At 44.1% G+C, this 21,071-nt stretch overlaps 1 protein-coding gene across 7 annotated transcripts in view; it reads left to right on the top strand.

Moving 5' to 3' along the window:
- Nucleotides 1–21,071, top strand: part of Tmem164 (transmembrane protein 164) — a 165,917-nt gene that overhangs the window by 107,900 nt on the left and 36,946 nt on the right. For all 7 annotated transcript variants that reach the window (XM_035449890.1, XM_027433589.2, XM_027433593.2 and 4 more), the window contains one exon: nucleotides 16,753–16,831. In XM_035449890.1, coding sequence (XP_035305781.1) covers nucleotides 16,753–16,831 — 79 coding nt within the window. The remainder of the gene's footprint in view (nucleotides 1–16,752; nucleotides 16,832–21,071) is intronic.

The raw sequence follows: 21,071 nt of genomic DNA, 5'->3' as shown, positions 1-21,071 counted from the left end.
GTGATCAGTGTTAACTTTTAGAAAAAAAAATCTTTTCTTTTTGATCAGTTTTAAGAAATTCTTTTGTTGGATGTTCTGCAGCTTTACTATGGGATGTTTTGAGGTTAACTTTTCTTTATTCTGTTAGGCTTTCTCTTTTCTGCTTCTCCTTCCTCCCTTCCACCTTTTCTCCCCCCTCCCCAATCCCATGACACTCAGGGTGTGGCACACACCAGACTGCCCAACTGGCTCTTCCGAGCTGTTTAAGTCTGTTTGTACATGTCTTTAATAAGGTTTCTGAACAGTCTAGGCTGTAATACCCTCAAATGCTGCCTTTCTCTCCTTGATCAATATTTCAAAGTACCTTATTCCTTTCCATCTTCCCAGCCTCAGTCTTTCTTTCATATTTTCACCTTTTTGTCTTGCTAGACTGCATTTGGGCTCATGCTTTCAGTTCTGTGGTCCAATCCCTGTCTCTTTAGTTGTGCCCAAATAGCACTTCACTTACTGATTTTTTTTTTCGAGACAGGGTTTCTCTGTGGCTTTGGAGGCTGTCCTGGAACTAGCTCTTGTAGAACAGGGTGGTCTTGAACTCACAGAGATCTGCCTGCTTCTGCCTCCCGAGTGCTGGGATTAAAGGCGTGCGCCACCAACGCCCGGCCTCACTTACTGAATTTTTATGTCAATTACTGTATATTTAGTTGTGAAAACACTGAATGGTGTATAGCCTATTATCTGAGATCTTGAAGTGATCCTTTGTTTCCTTGTGTCTTTACATAGTGTTTCGGTTTTTACTGTAAGTTTCTTCTTTTCATTAGGTTCAATTTGTAGGGATTTTTTGAATGTCAAGTTTCTCTAGAGAGGACTTGTATTGTTCTTGCTAGACATTTGAGGGCTATTAGTTTGAAGACATGCTGTATGAAGCTCTCAGTCTACGGTTTTAGGATTACCCAAGTAGTGTGTATTCAGATGGTGAGGCCCCCGTGGTTTGAAGGTGTTAGTGGGGAAGACTCATTTGCTCCTACTGACCTAACTCAGCATTGATTTATGAGACTGGGAATGCCCTCCCACTGTAAGTTTCTCATGTTCCTCTATACTGAAGTGTAGCTCTTTGAGAGTCTCACCTCTCTTAGACTCTGCAAAATATTTGTCCATTCCCTATGTCTCATTAGTGTATAAAAACTCAGCTCCCACTTAGTTGCCTTAACTGGAAAACTGGATTACATAGTGGATCCCATTTGTTTCACTGGGGTCTTACTTTCACTTGGCTAAAATAGCCAGAAAATTCCTTTGGTTTCAGATTTTTCTTTTGGGTGGTACTGTGGATCCATTCCCTGGCCTCATGCATGCTAGACAAGAGCTCTGTAATTAGGCTATATTTTCATCCACCAATAGTTTCAAGTGTTTAAAAAAAACAATTCAAACTATTTTATGCAGGGCTTTTTCAGTGAAAGATCTCTTTAAAGACGAATATTTGATTGATCAGAAATGAGTGTGTTGATCTTGTTTTCCAACCGCTTTCAGTCCTTTTTTTTATAGTCATGTCCTTTTCCTCAGCAGCAGTTAGGAGGACAGTCTATCTATAGGTTGTCCTTGTTCTGAAATAGCTTTACATCAGTTGAAAAATGCCTACACTGTGTCCAGTATTATGCCACTTGCTGTGAGATAGCAGAAAGTCCATTTAGCCTATTATGCAGCTAATCAAACACTAATATAAGTGGCCCGAGTCCTTGAAACAGTGACTTAAGATGAGGGGAGTATAAGGCTTTAAAGTTCATAAAAGCAGGATACCATTTGTCTTTTATGGATAGTTGTTTTCACAAAGTAGATACTCATTATCTATTTGCTAAATGAATAAATTGGCATCTGGGAGGCATGATTAGCTCCCAGATAAGTTAGATGATTCACTAAATTAGTTCACATGGTTGTGGGGAGGGAAAGAATAAACAGTAAATGTCAAACCATCATGTCCTTTGTAAATCAAGTTTAAATGTTTTCCTCTATTCCCAAAGAAGGCTTCATTGAGGTAGTATAGGTCAATGGTTAAGAATACCAAATCCCAGAGTCAAATTGTCTAGTTTACTTACTGTTTCTATGAGTAACTTTGGACCAGTTACCCAGTTAATGTCTCCTTTCAATTTCCTCATATATTAAAGGGAAATATGTAAACCTATCTGAGGGACTCATCATAAGAATCAGTTAATATACAGAAGATTCTCCAGCCAGTTCCTGGTAGAATAATGCTATGTAGCAGCAGTTATTAATTGTCATTTCTGTAATTTTGACTACTTTTTCTTTTTTGTTTTGAGCACTAGTCACATCACTCTTCTAATGAATACATTTTCCTGGCAGCTGCCTTCCATTTCTTTGTGATAATACTCTAGAATTTCCACATTTACCATTCAGAGATTAAAAGCTTTTCCCGTCTCTAAGTGTACACTGAACAATTCTACACCCAAATATCCTTAGGGAGGTTTATGAAAATAAAAGTTGCTGGGCTCCATCCAGAGAAGATTATTTTGGTGCCAGTCTGATATAGATAAAAATTGTACACATTCTCGGTTGAATGAGACAGGATCTTCTGGGAGTATACATTTAGGAACCATCAGTGTTGATGAAAATCTGGGAAGAGCCTTGAAGCCTGGGAGGAAATAGAGGATGAGAGACAGAAGTGGAAGAGAAGTAGAAGTGAACAGAGTCTGATCCTGCTAGGATATAGTCAAGTACCTCTCACCTCTTGGGGCCTCAAGGGAGCATGTGACATTTGCCTTTCATTGCTGTAGAAAGTGGTGGGCTTCCCTGCAGCTTATATCAAGGCTTATAGAGTGGATTAAGGGAGATGCCCTTTTTTTTTTTTTTCCGGTAGGCTTGCCTCACAATTTCAGACCTGCCTAAAAAAGCAAATGTGTCCCCCAACTGTTGAGGATTAACTAGATTCCTTGCTTGGCAGCTGTGGGGTAGAGGGCAGATTGAGTGCCCTTGAGCTGTTAGGACAAGGCTGAGAGCCTTTGATTTAGTGCTAGTGGACCGACCTTATCTCAAGTCACTTGATGCTGAAATCCTTTGAAGTCACTAAAAATATGGAAGGCGGGGGAGGGGGGATACCGAGGATGGCCGGGGTTGATGAGCAAGTGGGAGTTAACTTTATATGGATTAACTGATTAGGGTAGAAGCTGCAAGCTGAGTCAGGACGGAATGAGGTTTGGACTGGTGAGTGTGGTGGAAAAGGCCCTCTTTGAGCTCTTTGCCACTCTACCCAAGCATGAGGTCCAGCCTTGGGCAGGTGAGTCTGTGCTGTTTGGCCGATACAAAAACAGTTTGGTTGACCTTTGCCATGCCCTCGCCCTCAGTTCCTCTGGAGGCCTTTTAAACTCTCTGTTTTTAGCTTTTGCTTTGGGTTCTACAGAGAGAAACAAATACTGACTTTCTCTCCTTGAGTGAGAAATCAGTGAGTTCATTGCTGGATTTCCGAGACCTGAAGTTCCTTCTTGTGCACTCAAAAGGCCGCCTTCTAGATTGGATCACATTTGACCTGTGGCACAGTCTGGAAGAGTTTGAAAAAGTGGTAAGCCTGGGATTTCAGAACGTCTGTGTCCACTTCTGTGGGCAGTGCCTATATCATAGTAGCCAAATAAGACAGGGCCCTGGAGTCTCATAGGTGACCCTAACTCTATTCCATCAGTAGAGCAGCATAAGGAATGGAAGAGACTATAGTGGTGGAGATCATGGGTCCTGAAGTCAGATTCTTTGAGTTCAAATCCCAACTCAGTCATTTAACAAGCCATGCAACTCTGCACAAGCTGGTTAACTGAGCCCCTGGTCCTCTTCCTTTTAAATAGGTATTGGTGCACACAGTTGGGGTAATCACTTCACAACTGTGGATTTGTAGCATCTTTACCATTCATCCATGCATGCTCTCTTTTGCTTTTGCTTTTGTGTGTATTTGTTTATAGACATGTAATTCCTGTAAGCCTTGCGTAAGAATTAACCTGTGTGCTGTCCTTCTAATTCTGCTGCCTCTGTCTTTAACTGCCCCCAAGAGAAAACTTCTGGCCTTTGCTTTTTTTTTTAAATAGTTTTATTGGAAAAAAATTTTAGAAGCCATAAGTAGTGGATATAGGTAACAGAAACTGTATTTGCTGGACACGACAGGGCTGCCGCACACATGAAATCATGGCCACTCTGATGGCATGCACAATACCTGCACAAGATCAAGCAGTCCAAATCACAGCATGGATGGAAGAAGGCCTCGGGAGACCCCACCCCATAGCTGAGAAATTATTTGCAGTTGATGGCTGTTTAGGGATGGAAAGCATGTTTCTTTCAGGGACATGGCTCCTGAAGGTTGCTGGTGATCCAGTAGATGGTCTACATCCATGCACATACTCACAGCACTAAGTGTTCTCAGTGGCTTTCAAAAAAGGAGAGCACACGAAATTGGAAGAGAAAAGTGGTAGAGGGCATAGAGGAAGAATTAGAGTGCAGGGAATAGGGAGTGGGTTTGATCAATCCATATTAGATGCATGTGTAGAATTCTCACAAAATAGTTTTCTCTCTCAGATGTACAGATATGTCTGTATGTAGTTATAGATTCCTAAATAAGATGTTATTCAGTTTTAGTTGTTTGCTGGCCTTTATGGAGATGGTATCTCGTGTGTGTGTGTGTGTGTGTGTGTGTGTGTGTGTGTGTGTGTGTGTGTGTGTGTGTGTGTCGTTTTCTAGGACTTTCTTGTTCTATACAACAGTATGTTAGCATGGTTCATTCCTACTATGGAGTGCCTATAACTATAGTTACATTTTTCAGTGTGACATTCCATCACATAAGTTGACCAGTGTCCTTCTCTGTTCTATCTGGAATAGCCATTTGGTTTCTAGTAGTTGTCTATTACAAAAAAGGTAAACTCACTCTGTGCCTCAAGTTCTCTATGGTGAAGAGAGTGGCTCTAGCTGTGGCAGCAGGAACATGGGGCAGGTGTCACCTTGCATCCAGTCAGGAAGCAGAGGGCAATGAACACTGTTCTCAGTTCACTTACCCCTTTGCCTTTTTATTCCCACCAGAATATCAGCCCATGTGATATCATCAACATTCGGGGTGGCTCTTCCCTGTTCAGTCAAACCTCTTAGGAAACACGCGCACACAGCCCAGAGCAGCAGTTCTCTACCTGTGGGTCATGACCATCAGAAAACATGTATTCCTGGTGATTTTAGGAACTGAGACACCACTCACTACCAAAATTGCAGTTATGGAGTAGCAACGGAAATAATTTTATGGAAAATCTCTGTCATGAAAAAAGAAAAAAATAATTTTATGGTTGAGGGTCACCACAACATGAGGAACTTGAGTTGCAGCATTAGAAAGATTGAGAACTGCCAGGTGGTGGTGGCACATGTCTCTAATCCCAGCACTTGAGAGGCAGAGGCAGGTGGATCTTTGTAAGTCTGAGGCCAGCCTGGTCTGTAGAGTGAGTTCCAGGACAGCCAGGACTGTTACACAGAGAAACCCTGTCTCAACCTCCTACCCCCAAAAATGAAGAAGAAAGGTTGAGAACCACTGGCCTAGAGATATATTTTCTAGGTCATTCTAAGTCAGGTTGAAGATGATTAGCCCCCCACACTTGGCCAGGGTATTGATTTGCTAGGACTTTTGTAATACAGACTGTCCTACATACTGGGTAAATAGGTCTAAGATCAAGGAATCAGCTGGATAATTTTCATCTTGGGTTTCATTTGTTGATGGCCTCCCATGTTTTCCTCTATATTCTAATCTTTTCTTCTTTCATGTTTTTCTCTGTATCCTAATCTTTTCCTCTAGAGGATGTTGGTGGTCTGTTGAATTAGGACTTAATGGTAATTAGAGCCTACCTGTGTGCTCTCTTTAAAGGCTGTGTCTCTAGGTATAGTCACATGATCAAGCATTGGGTGTTACGACTTTAATACTTGAAACCCATTGGAGCTTGGAAATATTAGTCATTAAGACCATTGTGTTCGTTCTCTTTATCATTAAAACTCAGGAAAATACAGCAGATTTTGTTATAATATATTCTCTAGGAACACTCCATTGTAGTTCTTGTTACTGCTGTGATTATTATTGCCATTATCACTAAGCATCATTATGTCATTGGAGCTTCTTCTTGCTTCACCCTTCCTTTCAGATGTGACTTCAGGTACCAGCAACAGTTACCTAGAATGGTATCTGGTCATTTTATATGAGGACAGGTAGCAGCTCCAAAGTCAGCTAGAGATGGAAAGTCGGGAACTAAGAGAGTTCATTTTCACTTGGTTAGAATAAAGAGCTACATGAATCCTTGCAGCATACCTCATGGCTAAAAGAGCTGGAACCGCCACTCCATACAGTTCTATAGGCCTGTCCAAACAAAGTAGGCACGTCTGGGCAGCGGTGTCTCTTAACACCAGGAAATACACTTGTCCAAATTGCTGTGTCACCAGAGCAAGTAGCATCTTTTATAGGCTCAAAATACCTCCTTTGACACTAGGGAACTTACCAGCCATTTGGCAAGCATAACTGTGTTCCTGATTGCCGAGACTCAGAGAACAAAGAGGGAATGAGGGATGGTGCTGAGGAAAGCCCAGCACTCTGCCCTGACTCGCTCTTACAGTGTCAGGAAAGGGAATGAGGTGGATCACGGTGTGCCTGCTTGGGTTGTGGGCATCTCACCTGAAAAGATGCTTGTGAATAGAGTCACCAGGACAGATACAATGATACCACAGGATTTGGGGGGGGGGTCTGCACTTTACTATTTTGTGTGTGTGTGTGTGTGTGTGTGTGTGTGTGTGTGTGTGTGTGTGTGTGTGTGTGTGTGCGCGCGCGCGCGCGTGTGTGTGCTCAGGATCAACTCCCAAGGCCTTGAGTACTCTTAGCAAACACTCTACTACTGAAGTTCATCTCCGGGTCTGAGGGAAAGAACTGTAAAAGTAAGAGAAATATGAACTCTAATCATCATTAGAAGCTTAATGCATCCTCTTGGCTAAAGAGTCCTGTGGCACACATATATAAAGAATGTGACATTCAAGCTGGGTGTTGTTGCATATACTTTTAATCCAGTGCTTCTCAACCTGCCTCATTTGGTGACTCTTTAATACAGTTCCTCATGTTGTGCGGACTCCCAACTATGAAATTATTCCATTGCTGCTTCACAACTGTAACTTTGCTACCGTTGTGAACTGTATATGTGGCCCCAAAAGGTCACGACCCACAGGTTGAGAACCACTGCTCTTTTAATCCCAACACTCAGGATGTAGAGGCATTTGGATGTTTGACAGTTAAGGTCAGCCTGGTCTCCATAGCAAGTTCTGTGAGTACCAGTACCGAGTGCAAGCTTAGCCAGTCTAAGACTGACAAAAATTATATATTTTCTCTGATATGTGGTTGTTGCATTTTATATAATAACGCAAAAGTGCAAGATACAGAAAAGTAGAAGAAAAATTACCTAGTCGGAAAAAGGGAACAAATGGGAAGGGGAGAGTGAGAAAAGGGTTGGGGGAAGAATATGCTTAGCATGCAATAGGTACCTGCACAAAGTTACAAATAACTACAAAATAGAAGCATGCTCTATACCCTATTCTTCCTTTTCTTGCTAACAGTGACTGCATTCATGTGATGTTTGCTTTTTCACGTCTGATTTATTTCATTTAGCATCGTGTTCTTTAGATTCAACCGAATTGTTTCAAATGACAGGCCTTCATTATTATTTTTCTTCTTTGAGAGTTTAATACGTATATGCAATAAGATCTGAAACACGATCTTATCTACCTCTCACTTCTCTCTCCAAGTCCCTGTGGATCTCCTCCCCTATCTCTACCTCCCAATTCATGCCCTCTCCTTTGTTTTTACAATAAGAGTCTACTAAATCCACTTAATTCTACCTATTATGTGCATGGGTGTGGAGTCATCCACTAAAGCCTGGGCAACCTATCAGTAGCCACATCTCAAAAGAAGAATAATTCTCCCTTCCTCAGCAGCTAACCACTGCCACTCGTTTCTCAGTGAGGGGTGGGTCCTGCTGAGTCTGAATGCTATCCATTGTACATCTATGTACTTTCTTTTTTTAGGGAATTTATTTTATTTTATTGATGTGCATGTGTGTATGTTCCCTGTTGTGTGGGTGCCAATGGAGGCCAGAAGCATGTATTGGGTCTCCTGGAGATAGAGTTACAGGTGGCTGTGAGTGCCCAAATGTGGACAATTGGGAAATTGAACTCAGATCCTATAGAAGAGCAGCAAGTGCTCCTAAGTGCTGAGCCAGCCCTCCAGCCCCAAGATGTCATGTTTTCTTTATCGTTACATCTGTTGATGCAGATGTAGGTATCGTTACATCTGTTGATGGAGATGGCTATTGTGAATGATGCTGCAATAAACAGTAGAGCGCAGAAACAATGAGTACTGAGAAAATTCCTCTCCTGTTAAAGAGGCAGTTGCTGTTAACAAGTGTGAATTATTCCTATAGCGATCTTTTTGCAGCTTTAAATATTTTAGTTATGTGATTAGTACTTGGCTCCTTTTCATTTGCTGTCAAATCTACCTATAAAAGTATAGAAAGTCAAAAGTCAAGTTACCTCCTTCCCTTTACAAACCTCTTGTCAATCTTTTCCCTTACTCAGTTGGGCAAATTCTATTTCAGTCCTTTTTTCTATGTGTTAACAAGGGATGTATACAAACATTGAATTTTCCTCTGTAAATAAGATCACATTTTATACAGTATGAAGTTGTTTTCGTTCACCCAGAAATGATTAATGCCTTTAAAAAATGTGGTGACCTGGTTCATCTTCCAGAGTGTTTCCTGGTGAAAATTCCATTGATGGACACTTAAACTGACTCCTCCTTATTTGTTTACTTTAGCCATAGTTTAGATGGCTTCTAAAATTTTCTTCAGGAAGTGGAATGTTGACTCAGAAGTTAAGAACACTTACTGCTCTTGCGGAAGACCTGGGCTCAGTCAGTTTCCAGCACCCGCATAGTGCTCACAACCATATGTAACCCCAGTCCCAATGCAACCCATGCCCTTTTCTGGTCCCCACAGGCACCAGGAGCTCACATTATACACATACATCTATGGAGGCAGAATATTCATACATATAAAATAAAAATAAATAAAAAGTTCTTGGTAACTTAGATATGCTAGTATCTAAGTTATCATAAATTTCCTTTTTTGGGGGGTGGTATTGGTTGCTTTTGAGACAGGGTTTCCCTGTATAACACCTTGGGCTGCCCTAGAACTCGCACCAGACTGGTCAAGAATTCCCAGATCTATCCACCTGCCTCTGTCTCCCTAGTGCTGGGATTAAAGGAGTGCACAGCCCCCCACCCCCACCCCCACTACCATAAATGTCTAGACGGGAGATTACCATGTAAAAATGAATGGGCATGGAAGTTTTTGGTAACAGTTGACAATTATTCTCCTAACTGAATTTTATCTATCTCTTTTTTTCCCTACCTCACAATTTTGCAATATTGGTTCCTGACGCTATATGTCATTTAAATTTAAAAGAATTGCCAGCTTTTTGGTAACCAGCTATTGAAGCATTGGAAAGCTGAGACAATAGCAGCATCCACTACTTTCTCGCTCCTGCTAGAGCAGTTGTCACCACACTGACACATTCTCTTTCTACGTGTACCCTGTCTCCACACTTGCTGACTGTTATAGACAAATGTCTGGCCATTTGATCTGTTTCAGCCTGCTGTTCTGAAGAATAAGAAAATCCTCTTGCACAGCCACAGCAGCATTATCATACCCTAGAAAATCTTCAATAATTCTATTAACTTTACATTCAGATTTGTCCGATTATACCCAAAATGTATATAACCCTTTAAAAAAAAATCAAGTCTGGGGTTGTGGAAATGGCTCAGTGGGTAAGAATGCTTGTTAAATCAGCACAAGCAAACTGAGTTTGGATCTCTAGTAGTCAAGTAATCTGCCAGGTGTGCATGGATGTCGAGGTGGTAAGAGAGAATTGTTGTGGGTTGCTGGCTGCTGTGTAGCCAATATTGAAGCAAAAACAAAATAACGTCAAAATTCTGCTGAGCTCCATGTTCAGCCAGAGGCTGGCTCAAGGGAATAGGGTGAGGAGCCATAAAGCAAGACACTTAGACTCTTTCCCGAGTCTCTGCAAATGTCCACTTGTGTGCACATGCGCGCTCTTTTCCCCTCCCTCCCTCCCTCCCTCCCTCCCTCCCTCCTCCCTCCCTCCCCTCCCTCCTTCCATCCCTCCCTCCCTCCCTCCCCACCCTCTCCCCCCTCTCCTCCCCCCTCTCTTTCTGCCACTTCCCCTTTCTCGGTCTAGTCAGATTTCAAGTATTGGTTTGATTATTTTATGTCTTTAATTTTTATTGATTTGTTTATTTAGTCTAAGAACACCTCACACCCTTCATGATATGACTTTGTATAGTTTCTTTATGGACTAGTCCACAGTCTAGATTTTTTGAGCGTGTCCTTACTTTTAATGTTCCATGAATGTACTGTGACTTATTTAACCAGCTCTTTATCAATAGTTATCTAGGTTGTGGGGTTTCCTTCTGTCACTCCTCTAACAGGTATTACTTAATTCAAAGGAGTCTGTGACCCCACTATGCCTGTTAAAGTCTATGATTGGATGATGAAGATAAACTGTTCCAAAGCCAAATGTTGCTGGAAGGAACAATGCCAAGAGCAGTTATATTTACAGGCTGTATCCTTTCCCACTGAAAGGGCTGTGGATTGCCAGACTTAGTGGCACATACCTTTAATCCCAGCCCTGCAGAGGAAGAGGCAGAGGCAGAGGCAGAGGCAGAGGCAGAGGCAGAGGCAGAGGCAGAGGCAGAGGCAGAGGCAGAGGCAGAGGCAGAGGAGAGGCAGAGAGGCAGAGAGAGAGGCAGAGAGGCAGAGAGGCAGAGAGGCAGAGAGAGAGCAGAGAGAGAGGCAGAGAGAGAGGCAGAGAGAGAGGCAGAGAGAGAGGCAGAGAGGCAGAGAGGCAGAGAGCAGAGAGGCAGAGAGGCAGAGAGGCAGAGAGAGGCAGAGGCAGAATCTCTGTGAGTTAGAAGCCAGCTGGTGTTATAGAGTGAGTTCCAGGATAGCCAGTGCTGTTACACAGAGAAACCCAGTCGAAGCAAAAGGGGTAGGGTTAGGAGCTCTCTCTCTCTCTCTCTCTCTCTCTCTCTCTCTCTCTCTCTCTCTCTCTCTCTCTCTCTCTCTCTGTCTCTGTCTCTCTCTCTCTGTCTCTCTCTCTCTCTCTCCTCTCTCTGTGTGTGTGTGTGTGGGTTTGTGTGTGTGTGTGGGTTTGAGGACAGTTTTCAGGAGTTGGTTCTGTTCTTCTACTATGGGATCTGTGGATTGAAGTCTCGTCTTCAATCTTGGACAGCAAGCATTTTTACCTGCAGAGCTATCTTGCCAGCCCTACACACAACTGCTTTCATAATGCCAAGTCTCCTGCAGAGTGGTATGAGTTCCTCCAGCATACAACATGTACCCTACCTGCGTGTGGTTATTCTTATCCCAGCCTGTCCTTTCTTATCTCTGGGAAGCCTAAGTCTAACCCTTTCCTCTGCGCTTTGGGGCCTTTGCCTTCCTGCCTGCTTCCTGTCCTCTGTCTAGTGCCTTGCTGTTTCTGCTTCTCTCCATCTACTTCCAGTCTATAGATATATTTAGGCTTTCCGGTGTTAACAATTACATCTCTGTATTGCCACTTCCTCTTAGTTATAGCTTCCACCTCTCCACCCATTCTTGGAAGGGGTGAGGTCTGCAAAATGGAGGGCATAAGGTGTTATTTTTGGAGTGCTTGAAGAAAGTGTTATGAGTTCTGTGCATTTCAGAATTTCATCCAGCACATGTGTTTGCACCTATTTTATAACCGTGTTATACGTGTGGACCACTTGTCTTATTTGTGTCTCTTCTTACCTCCTCCAGCTCTCTTGCAGTCCAGATTCCACCTGACTTAGGGGTAGCTCTGCTAGATAAGGAAAGTAAATCACCAGGGCAGTGAATAGCATGAGGGAAAACAGCCATCCACTGAGAAGGCTGTGAGGACTTCAGCATCTTCACAGAGCTACTGAAATATTTGTTAAAACGACAAGGGAGTGGCTTGTCCAGAGAAGAGTTTGAGAATATAAGGGATTGGACTAGGGATGGCCAGAGGGACCCAGAGGATAGAGGAGGATTTCAGAACCTGAGAAATGAGGCAGATGACGGGATGGGCAGAGATACAGTCAAATTGGAATTGACGTTTTGTTCAGGTGACCTGGGTGTCTTGGCCATCTTTTGATGATTGTAGTAAACAAGGATGGAGGGTGCAGGAGGCTTGTCTCCACAGCAGAATATGGTGGTGTGACCATCAGGTTTGTGAGGTGGAAGGAAGCAAGTTGTGGACCTTGCTATGGACAGGGTCCATTTTTCTAAGGTTTCGGACAGTTCGACTCCAAAGGACTAGATAATTTTCCCAGCTGATTTCCGCTTGCTAAAAATCATCTTGACTTGGAAGTGAGAAAAAAAGTTAATGATCTGTCTTGCTCAAAACCTTTTTTTATGGCTCTTGATTTTGAGTTGCATCAATGTAAGGAGGCTGTGATGGTAGCACCCGGATTTTTGCGGCGGAAAAAGAGCCATTAAGTTTTTCTTATCTGTCAAATGTGTCTAACCATTTCCGATTTATAAGCACTTCATGGGAAATTTGCACTAATTAAATGTTACAGTAACTCCGAAGACTTTATTTAACCCTCGAACAGTGCTTGATAGAAGTGCTTAGTAAGTACAGTTTGTTATTAGGTGGTAAGTGCTGCATTTCCAGCTGCCTTTCGGCTCCCTGTGTTGTTGTGTCTTTTGTTTTGGTTTTGCTCCCTTAATCCTACTATTAGTATGATGGTCTTCCAGCTCTCAGTTCTGTTGTTCTTCGTTCTCCTTATTCTCCCACACTTCCACCTTTATGCCGACCCTCCCCCAACCCTTGTGATTTGGCGTCTCAACTTAGTTCAGCTCTCTCTGTGGCATTCCATTGTAGGGAACTCTTGAGCAGGAGCAAGGCAACCCTCACTGCATGCCTCTGAACAGGTGTCTCGGGTACTCCCGGTGAGGTCTGGCGGCAACAGGCTCAGGAATCCTCCATTGCAGGAAAAGATTAGCCATTCTAAATGTGCTGGAGTGACAGTGGGCAGAGCAGACAGTGATGGTGATGGTCAATTCAACAGGAAGGGCCCAGACAACATAACCATGTAGAGAGACAAGTAGGGACATATTCTAGGTCCATTGCAGCACCTGTATGTCCTACCACTAATACCACTCTGGTTGAGAACAGTGGCCTTCTGCATCAGCACCTTCCATGTGTCAGGCTTTTGGAGACGGAGTGAGCCATGCGTTGGTCAAGCACAGATTCCGTACCCACAGATTCACCAACTGGATTGCACGTATTGGAAGTGTTAGTCTATCCTAAACGTGTACAGACATTTGTTGTCATTATTCCCCTGTACAATGTAGTGCAAAAACTATTTTTTCAGCATCTGCGCTTACATTGGGGATTATAAGTCATCTATATACAACTTAACATGGGTATCCAACCTTTTGACATTGTGACATGACACTGTGATCTACACACGTGTGGCCTGCATTCACAGTTGTCTTAGGGGGCATGTGGCCAGACCTGGCCTAAAATATCTGGGCAGGCACTAGAGAGATGGTTCAGCGGTTAAGAGTATGCACTGCTCTTTCAAGGGACCCAGGTTCAGTTCTCAGGACCCACATTGGGCAGCTCACAGCCACTTGTAACTATTTCTAGAAGATCTGGTGCCCTCCTGTCCTCTGTGGCACTGCACGCACACATTCAGATATATACATCTACACATAAAATAAATAAATGGATTAGTAATTAACGGGGGCTGGAGGGATAGTTAAGTGGTTAAGGGCACTGATTGCTCTTCCAGCAGACTCTTGTTCAATTCACAGAACCTACATGGCAGCTCACAACCACATGTAACTCCAATTCCAGGGAACCATAAGACCTCTTCTGGGTACTACACCCTCATGGTGCACAGACATATATGCAGGCAAAACACCCATACACATAAAGTAAATGTAAAATTTTAAAATGCAATAGAAACTCCCCCAGTACCTAAAATGTCTAGGCAGATGTTTATACGCTATACACAAGGGACAAGGGCTACACTGCTTTTTCGCTAGGGACTTGAGCATCTTCAGGTTTTGGAATGTGATGTTGGGATCTTGGAACCAATCCCCCCAAGTGAAGACTGACTATATGTACTGCCTGAGATTATCCATTTGAGATCAGACTGCATGCATCTGAATCCTGCCTCGGTACTGAGCTGTATTATCTAACCTTTCTGGGCCCCAGTTTCTTAATCTGTAAAATGGACATAGTTGAGGCAGTATATTTAATATTTTATAAAGTGTTTTCATAATAGTAGTTCCTGACCCACAAGAAGCACTGTAGACGTCTTATAAAAATATAGACCCATCTTAGAACAACATAATTATTTGTATTTTATTAATGTCAGAAATAGAGTCGAGAGGTTAGGTAACTGCCCAAAGACACAGGTGTGTTGAGTAGCAGAGTCGAATCTAGAACACAGAAGGAACAAGCTTGCAAAACTGCTGTGTACAGCTGCCTCCCAGGGCATGCAGGTGGATGCTTTGCTATCTAGGAGGGCTCTGCAGGAGGTGTGGGCACATGGGTACTGGGTCGGGGGGAGGGGGGGCAGGTGAACTGCATGGGGATTCACAGGGACTGTTGGACACATGGCCTTGATCTGGTTTTGTGCTCCATGCTATGCGATGACAGCCCCGCCTCAGGCTCATTTTGGAGAGTGGTCAGTGTTGTGATTATACCCAGAGAGCCAAACCTTCCTGGGGTACTTTTCTCCTTGTCTGGTTTTGGGTGACCTCATTGAAATAATTCAGTTACCCACCCACCCCCGTTTGCCTCTGTGCCTCAGGTCCCTCATCTGTCAAAGGTGAGAGATTGAATAGCTCATGGTATAAAAATATTAATTTGAAAAGCCTAAAATAATACTCCAAATTAAATGATTGTAGTCATTCTTAGCCATATCAGTTAGGTTCACCTCAGAGCCTCTTAGGCAGCCATACCAGCCTTGTGCTAGTGTGACAGATGGCATAACCATCTGTAGCGTGTTCTACCGACTGGCTTGGAACCTTGTCTCTTTTTCTAGGGTTAGACATTCCTCTGTGAACGTAAAGCAGGAGCTGTGTATTGTCTCGGCCCCTGGGAAATTTTCCTTCAGTGTGGAATTCTGTAGTCAAGAGCCAGAGCCATTGTCTGTGTCCAGGGTCCATAGTTGGCCCAGCTACCACTCTGGGAGCACTGCCAGGTCTTGGTTTCAGCTCTTGGCACAAGGCAGCCTTGGGCTCATGTGCTTTGGGTGCCTGTAACTGTTTCCTCTCATTAGCACACAGACTTGATTCTGTGCTTACACTGAAGGGAGCGGGGAAGCAGCTGACACCTTCCCTGGAGTTCTTGTCTCCTGGGCTTGCCTTGGGGTCTGTGTGCATCACACGCACGCACGTACGCACGCACGCACACACGCACGCAAGCAAGCACGCCCAAGTGTTCAGGGGTTGAGAATTTGCCTTTGATGAACCACCTGGCAAGAGTCTTTGTTTCTCCAGAGTTTGTAGTCCAGCACTGACTTTTGTTTTGTCTTTTGTTTTTTGCATTTTGGTCTTTGAGGATTTCATACAGCATATCTTGGTCATATTCTTTGTCATCCTCTCAGGACTTCTGTTTGGAGGGAGACAGGAAATGGGTGAGACAGTGTTAGACATGGGGAGAGCATGGAAGGTCTTTTTGGAAGACCGTCAGACTTGGCCCAGCTCCTTAGTATTTACTCTAAAATTGGGTAAAGCCTCAACCGACACCCATCTATCATATGGGGAAACCCATTATTCTTGGATTTGGACTTGGCCACACCTAGGACTCCTTTTGGTTTTCATTTGGAATATGAGTTTAATAAATCCTCCGTTGAATGTTCTTGTCAAATGACATTCTCTGCCATCTGCTTTCCAGGTGTGGAACTATAAGGTTGTTTCTTCAAATGTATTTTGCAGAGTATTATTATTTTTAATATCATTAATATTATATATATATAGTTTTTGAAACAGGATTTCTTTGGTGACCTTGACTGTCCTAGAACTAGCTCTGTAGATCAGGCTAGCCTAGAACTCACAGAGACCCACCTGCCACCGCCTCCCAAGTCCTCAGATTAAAGAAAGGCATGTGCCACCACTGCCCAGCACAAATATATTTTTCTTAAAGAAGCACTTGAGAAAGTGCCATACAAACCATGTTAAAGTAGCTTCCCTCTTTGCAGAAACCACTGAAGTCTGTCATTCACCAGTGGTCTTCATGGTGAATCTCCGAGTGGATATATTGCTTTATGCAACATCCATTCTTTTTTTTTTTGGTTTTTTGAGACAGGGATTCTCTGTGTAGCTTTGGAGTCTATCCTGGCACTCGCTCTGGAGACCAGGCTGGTCTCCAATTCACAGAGATCCACCTGCCTCTGCCTCCCGAGTGCTGGGATTAAAGGCGTGCGCCACCAACGCCTGGCCCATTCAATTTTAATACACTTTTCCCGCTGGAACATACCAGTTGGGATGATTAAGTTCATTCATTTTGATCTTTTTTTCCTTGAATTGTGATGCCAGGTGAATGGATGAAATGTCCAGGTTGCCACCTTGTGAGTCCTGAAGGCTAAGGGTGTCTAGCGGAGTCTAATGAGCCAGCTGTTCTGAACTGCCTCTCTCCATCTTATCCCCACAGCTCCCCTTTGAACTGGAGATTTACTACATCCAGCATGTGATGCTCTACGTGGTCCCCATATACCTGCTTTGGAAAGGAGGTAAGGCCAGCAAAGCATACGCCTGTGGAATCCTCACACCTTCCCTTTCTCTCTGGTTGGAGGAGTCACACTCTCTTGGGTGCCTACTAGGATCTTGGGGTGCTGCTTGGCTGAGTATCTACAGCATGCTTAATGTCAGTCCCAAGGCCCTGGGGTTGTGGGCACGAAAGAGGCCTGCAAAGAGCATGGGGGCTGTTCAGAACCAACCCTGCTGACTGACTACCTGTCACAGAATCTAAGTTTTGCGTTCTTGGTGATAGCCTGGGGTTTGCATGGCACCCAGCATACTGAGCATACTGTGTGATTCTTGTGCTTCTGCACGCCCACCCCCCCGCGCCAGTGTGCACTTCAGAGTAGGAAAGAGGGAAGTACTCCATCCTCTCAAGACACTTTGCATTCTTGCTCTTTATATCCATGGCCTCAGAAACGGAAAAGCTACTCAAGGGGGTAGGAAGTACACCGAATAAGAGATTATGGGATTGAAGACATCAGCAGATGAAAATAACCTCCTCCATGTAAAAAAAGGACTATGGACATCACTTTAGCCAAGCAGGAGTAGGCAGGCTGCAAAGGAACCCAAAGCGCTAGTGATCTCTGTTATAGACAGGACAGGACAGTTCTGTACCTTCTGCAGCTTCCTGAAAGCCTTTAGAAGGGGAGGGTTTTCTTCTCTACTCAGCACCAGAGCCTGTCTGTCCGGGTGACTGGGATTTTTTTTTTTGGGGGGGGGGAACAAACCCTTCTCCTACTGCACCTCAGACAGTCAGGATCCATTTCTATCACTTTCAGAATGGCCCGAGGCCACCTGGGGCCTTGAACTCACTAGCTGCTACTCCTGAAGTACTGTTGGGCTCAGCTGCCTCCCATCACTGATTTGTCTCCCCTTCCCTGGTCCCATCTGGTCTGTTCCACAAGGTGACTGAATGTTCCTTGAGGCTGCTTTAACCTTGTGATGCCACTAGGGGTCTCATGCTGTCAAAGAACTCTTCCCTTTCCTTTGAAAGCATTGCTTTCCTTACTGAACTTGCCGAGAAGTCTAACATTCCTACATCCAGGAGACTCCTGCTGTTTCTCAGCTCTGTCGAGGGTGGCATAGGCAATAGTCAGATCTCAGAAGTTCATGCATTCCGAATGGAACCAGAACACCTTTTCTTCTGAGATGTGTGCTGGGAAGTATGGCCAAATCCACATACCTGTCATTGAAATGAATTTGCATTCTGAGCTCACCATCAAAAGCTATTCAGTAGCTGGGTGACATCGGTCTACCATGGAAAATACCAGGTAGTTAATGCTCTTCCTTCTGGGGTGGGAGTGGAGGTTAGGGGAGAGACTTCTAGGATGCCTTGCCCTTTAAACAGGGTTGGTTCTCTGCAGCCCTCTGTTGGGCTTGTTTCTGTGTCTTTTGAGGCAGCTGAGCTGAGGAAATAGGGATTCTGAGTCTTCATGGCAATTTGTTTCTTATTTTTAGCCTCCCACTTGTTGGGACGCTACAACACTAGTGTTTGTAGTGAGAGCCACAGTAAATAATAGTAACTGCCTTTTTCTAGACTACTTGTTCTGTGCAGATTATGTGGGCTGTTTTGTTTAAGTACACTTTTAAATAGTTTATTGATGGACTCTCCTATGGACAAGAAAACTAAGGCCAAGAAACATTAGATGCTTTGTCCATTGCTCTAAGGAGCAAATCTATATTTCAAAGACTAGCCAGACTTTCCGTGACTAAGGCTTTCTCCCACATACCATACTATTCAGAAGGCCAGATGGCTTTGTCTTTACCACATCATCCTGGGAGTTCTGTCTCGTGTGTGCCATTTCTCCTCTGCTTCAATTCAACAATTTACCCAATGTGGATTTGGTGACCACCTCTTATGTGTCAGGCATTTGTAGCTGTGAATGGGGGCCCTGGGGAAGGGAGAGTATTGCAACATAGCATGGTAAGTGCTACAGAGGGGAGTGTGGAAAAAGAATGTCATTTCTAAAGGTCAATTCATCTTCATCTCTGCACATTTCCGGGTGGATAATTGTATATTCTTAGAGGAAATACTTCTAGTACCTGAGGTCCCTAACTCATGAGATGCAAACTAGGACCGTAAGAAGAGGTGGCATGCTTTTATTGCTAATACCTCATTGTCACCCGAGCTTGGTGAGGATTTAGCTGACAAGACAGGAAGAATGATGTCCCTTTCACTCCCAGTCTGGGTGAGAGCACCTAACCAAACCGTGAAACTTCCTGATAGTGTAGAGGCCCGGCTCCTTTTCTAACTCTTTGCTGCCATCTGCTGTTCACTTGGGAATTGTGAGCATGAAGTGCAAATCCTGAATTTCTTCCAAAGTAAGGTTAGTGTTGCTTTTTGGTCCTTAACCTTGGGCTCTAGTCCTTCAGGAGGAGGCATGAATCTGGAGAGATGAGATGATAAGTCCCTGGTAAAGCAAGAATAATATTTCTAGGTTTCTATTCTCCTCAAGACTCTAGGAATTTTCCTGAAATAAATGCTTTGTAGCTTTGGCAAGAGCACAAAGTTCCTGTTCCCAGGGCTCTGGTGTAGGGTATTGAGTACGACCCCATTCGTTCCTCATTCCCACAGCCCTTACATTGCCTCACAGGTCATCTGGCCATGTTGTCCATAATGTTCTATTCCCTCTCCAGCCTGGCCCTTCCTTTCCCGCTTCCATTTCCTCCCAACTCTTTGCCTTCGGTTTCCTGGACTATAATTTCCTTTTTGTTTTTTGGTCCCCCCCTTGTTGTTCTGTGTGTGTGTGTGTGTGTGTGTGTGTGTGTGTGTGTGTGTGTGTGTGTTTTATTGTATCTTGCCATGTTGCCGTTGTCCATGCACATAGGGCACACCGTGATACTACACTCACGGCAGAATCATTGAATCTGCATATGTGTAGGGCACAGGAAAAGCTGAGGCGTGTATGACGTAGAGGGATTGAATCATGCTAATGAAGCCTCGCTATTTTGGGGAAAACCCCTGCCTGGCCATCAGCTCTCTACAGAGCAAAGACTCATGGTTTTCCCAAGGCTGTGTAGTGTGTCCTGCCCCGTGGGTTGCCTGGTAACTCCACTAGGTCACTGTTTCATCTCAAGTTCAGGGCAAAATGCTTTCTCCTTTATCATTCTCTTTACCACTTCCCCCTCCTCCTCCCCCCTCTCCTCCCCCCTCCTCTTCTTCCTGATTCTCGTCTCTCTATCTTCTGAGTGTGGGGTGAGAACCCCTATACATCCCACCATGCCTGGTTTCCGAAGTGCCAGGATGAAACTCAGGATCTTGTGCTTGCTAGGCAAGAAGTCTATCCACCGAGCTATAGCCCCTTTCCTTCTCTACTCTCCTCTTCACCACCGCCATCACCTGATTTCTCCTTCACTTCCCTTACATCCCTGCAAATCCGTGGTTCTTGGGATTTCCATTGCAGTGCTAGGCAGTATCCCAAGAGACTTCTTTTGAAGAGTATGTTAGTCGCACATTTACCTTCCCAAGATTTGGCCCTGTAAATTGCACTGGTTTCCAAATGCCCTTCTCTTTAGCTACCAGGGTCTTGCTTTCCCCCAAAGACTGCTCTGTTTGCGATAATAAAGTGCTGTGTCTGTTTCTTTGACCTATGACGTCACTCTTTTCAGTGTCTTGTCTTCCCAGTTAGCTTGTACCACCATGATCAGTTACTGGAATTTGCCCTTCACAAGCTCCTGAGAGTTTCATATCCCCCTGTCCCCTGGAACTGGGAGCGCTTTCCAGTTCTGTGGTAGTGTGCCCGGTCTTGGCCTAGTGGTTCTGATGAAGGCCACTGAGGCTCCACTGTGTCTATTACAGCTTCAGTCAACACCATTATCACTTCTTTTCTCTCTTTGCTTAGCTCCTCCACACATTGCTCTTAGAAGTCACGTGCAAACTTTCTCACCTTCTTCAAGTATCCCGCCCATCACATTCAAACTTCCTATTCTTTCTTTGTATGCACAAAACTCTGCCTGCTCTGTGACTGAGAAAGTAGAAGTTAACATATGGGAATTCTTTGATACTTCTCTCTCCTTCTTCAGCTTCTTTCCCCTACCACACTGATTCAGATGTTCATGTTCCTCTTAACCGTCTTAGAAGAGGTAGGCCTGACACTGGCCACTCACACCACTGCTACCTTCCAGACCTCACATGGAAACCTCATTTCTTTAGTCCTCTGGTTGCTTGGTTTGGGTTTAGGCTTTTCAAGACAGGATTTCTTTGTGTAGCCCTGGCTGTCCTGGAACTCG

The sequence above is a fragment of the Cricetulus griseus genome, chromosome X (genome assembly GCF_003668045.3).
Source record: "Cricetulus griseus strain 17A/GY chromosome X, alternate assembly CriGri-PICRH-1.0, whole genome shotgun sequence".
NCBI lineage: Eukaryota > Metazoa > Chordata > Mammalia > Rodentia > Cricetidae > Cricetulus > Cricetulus griseus.
Note: the sequence above shows the minus strand (reverse complement) of the source record. Positions and strands in the feature narration are given on the sequence as shown.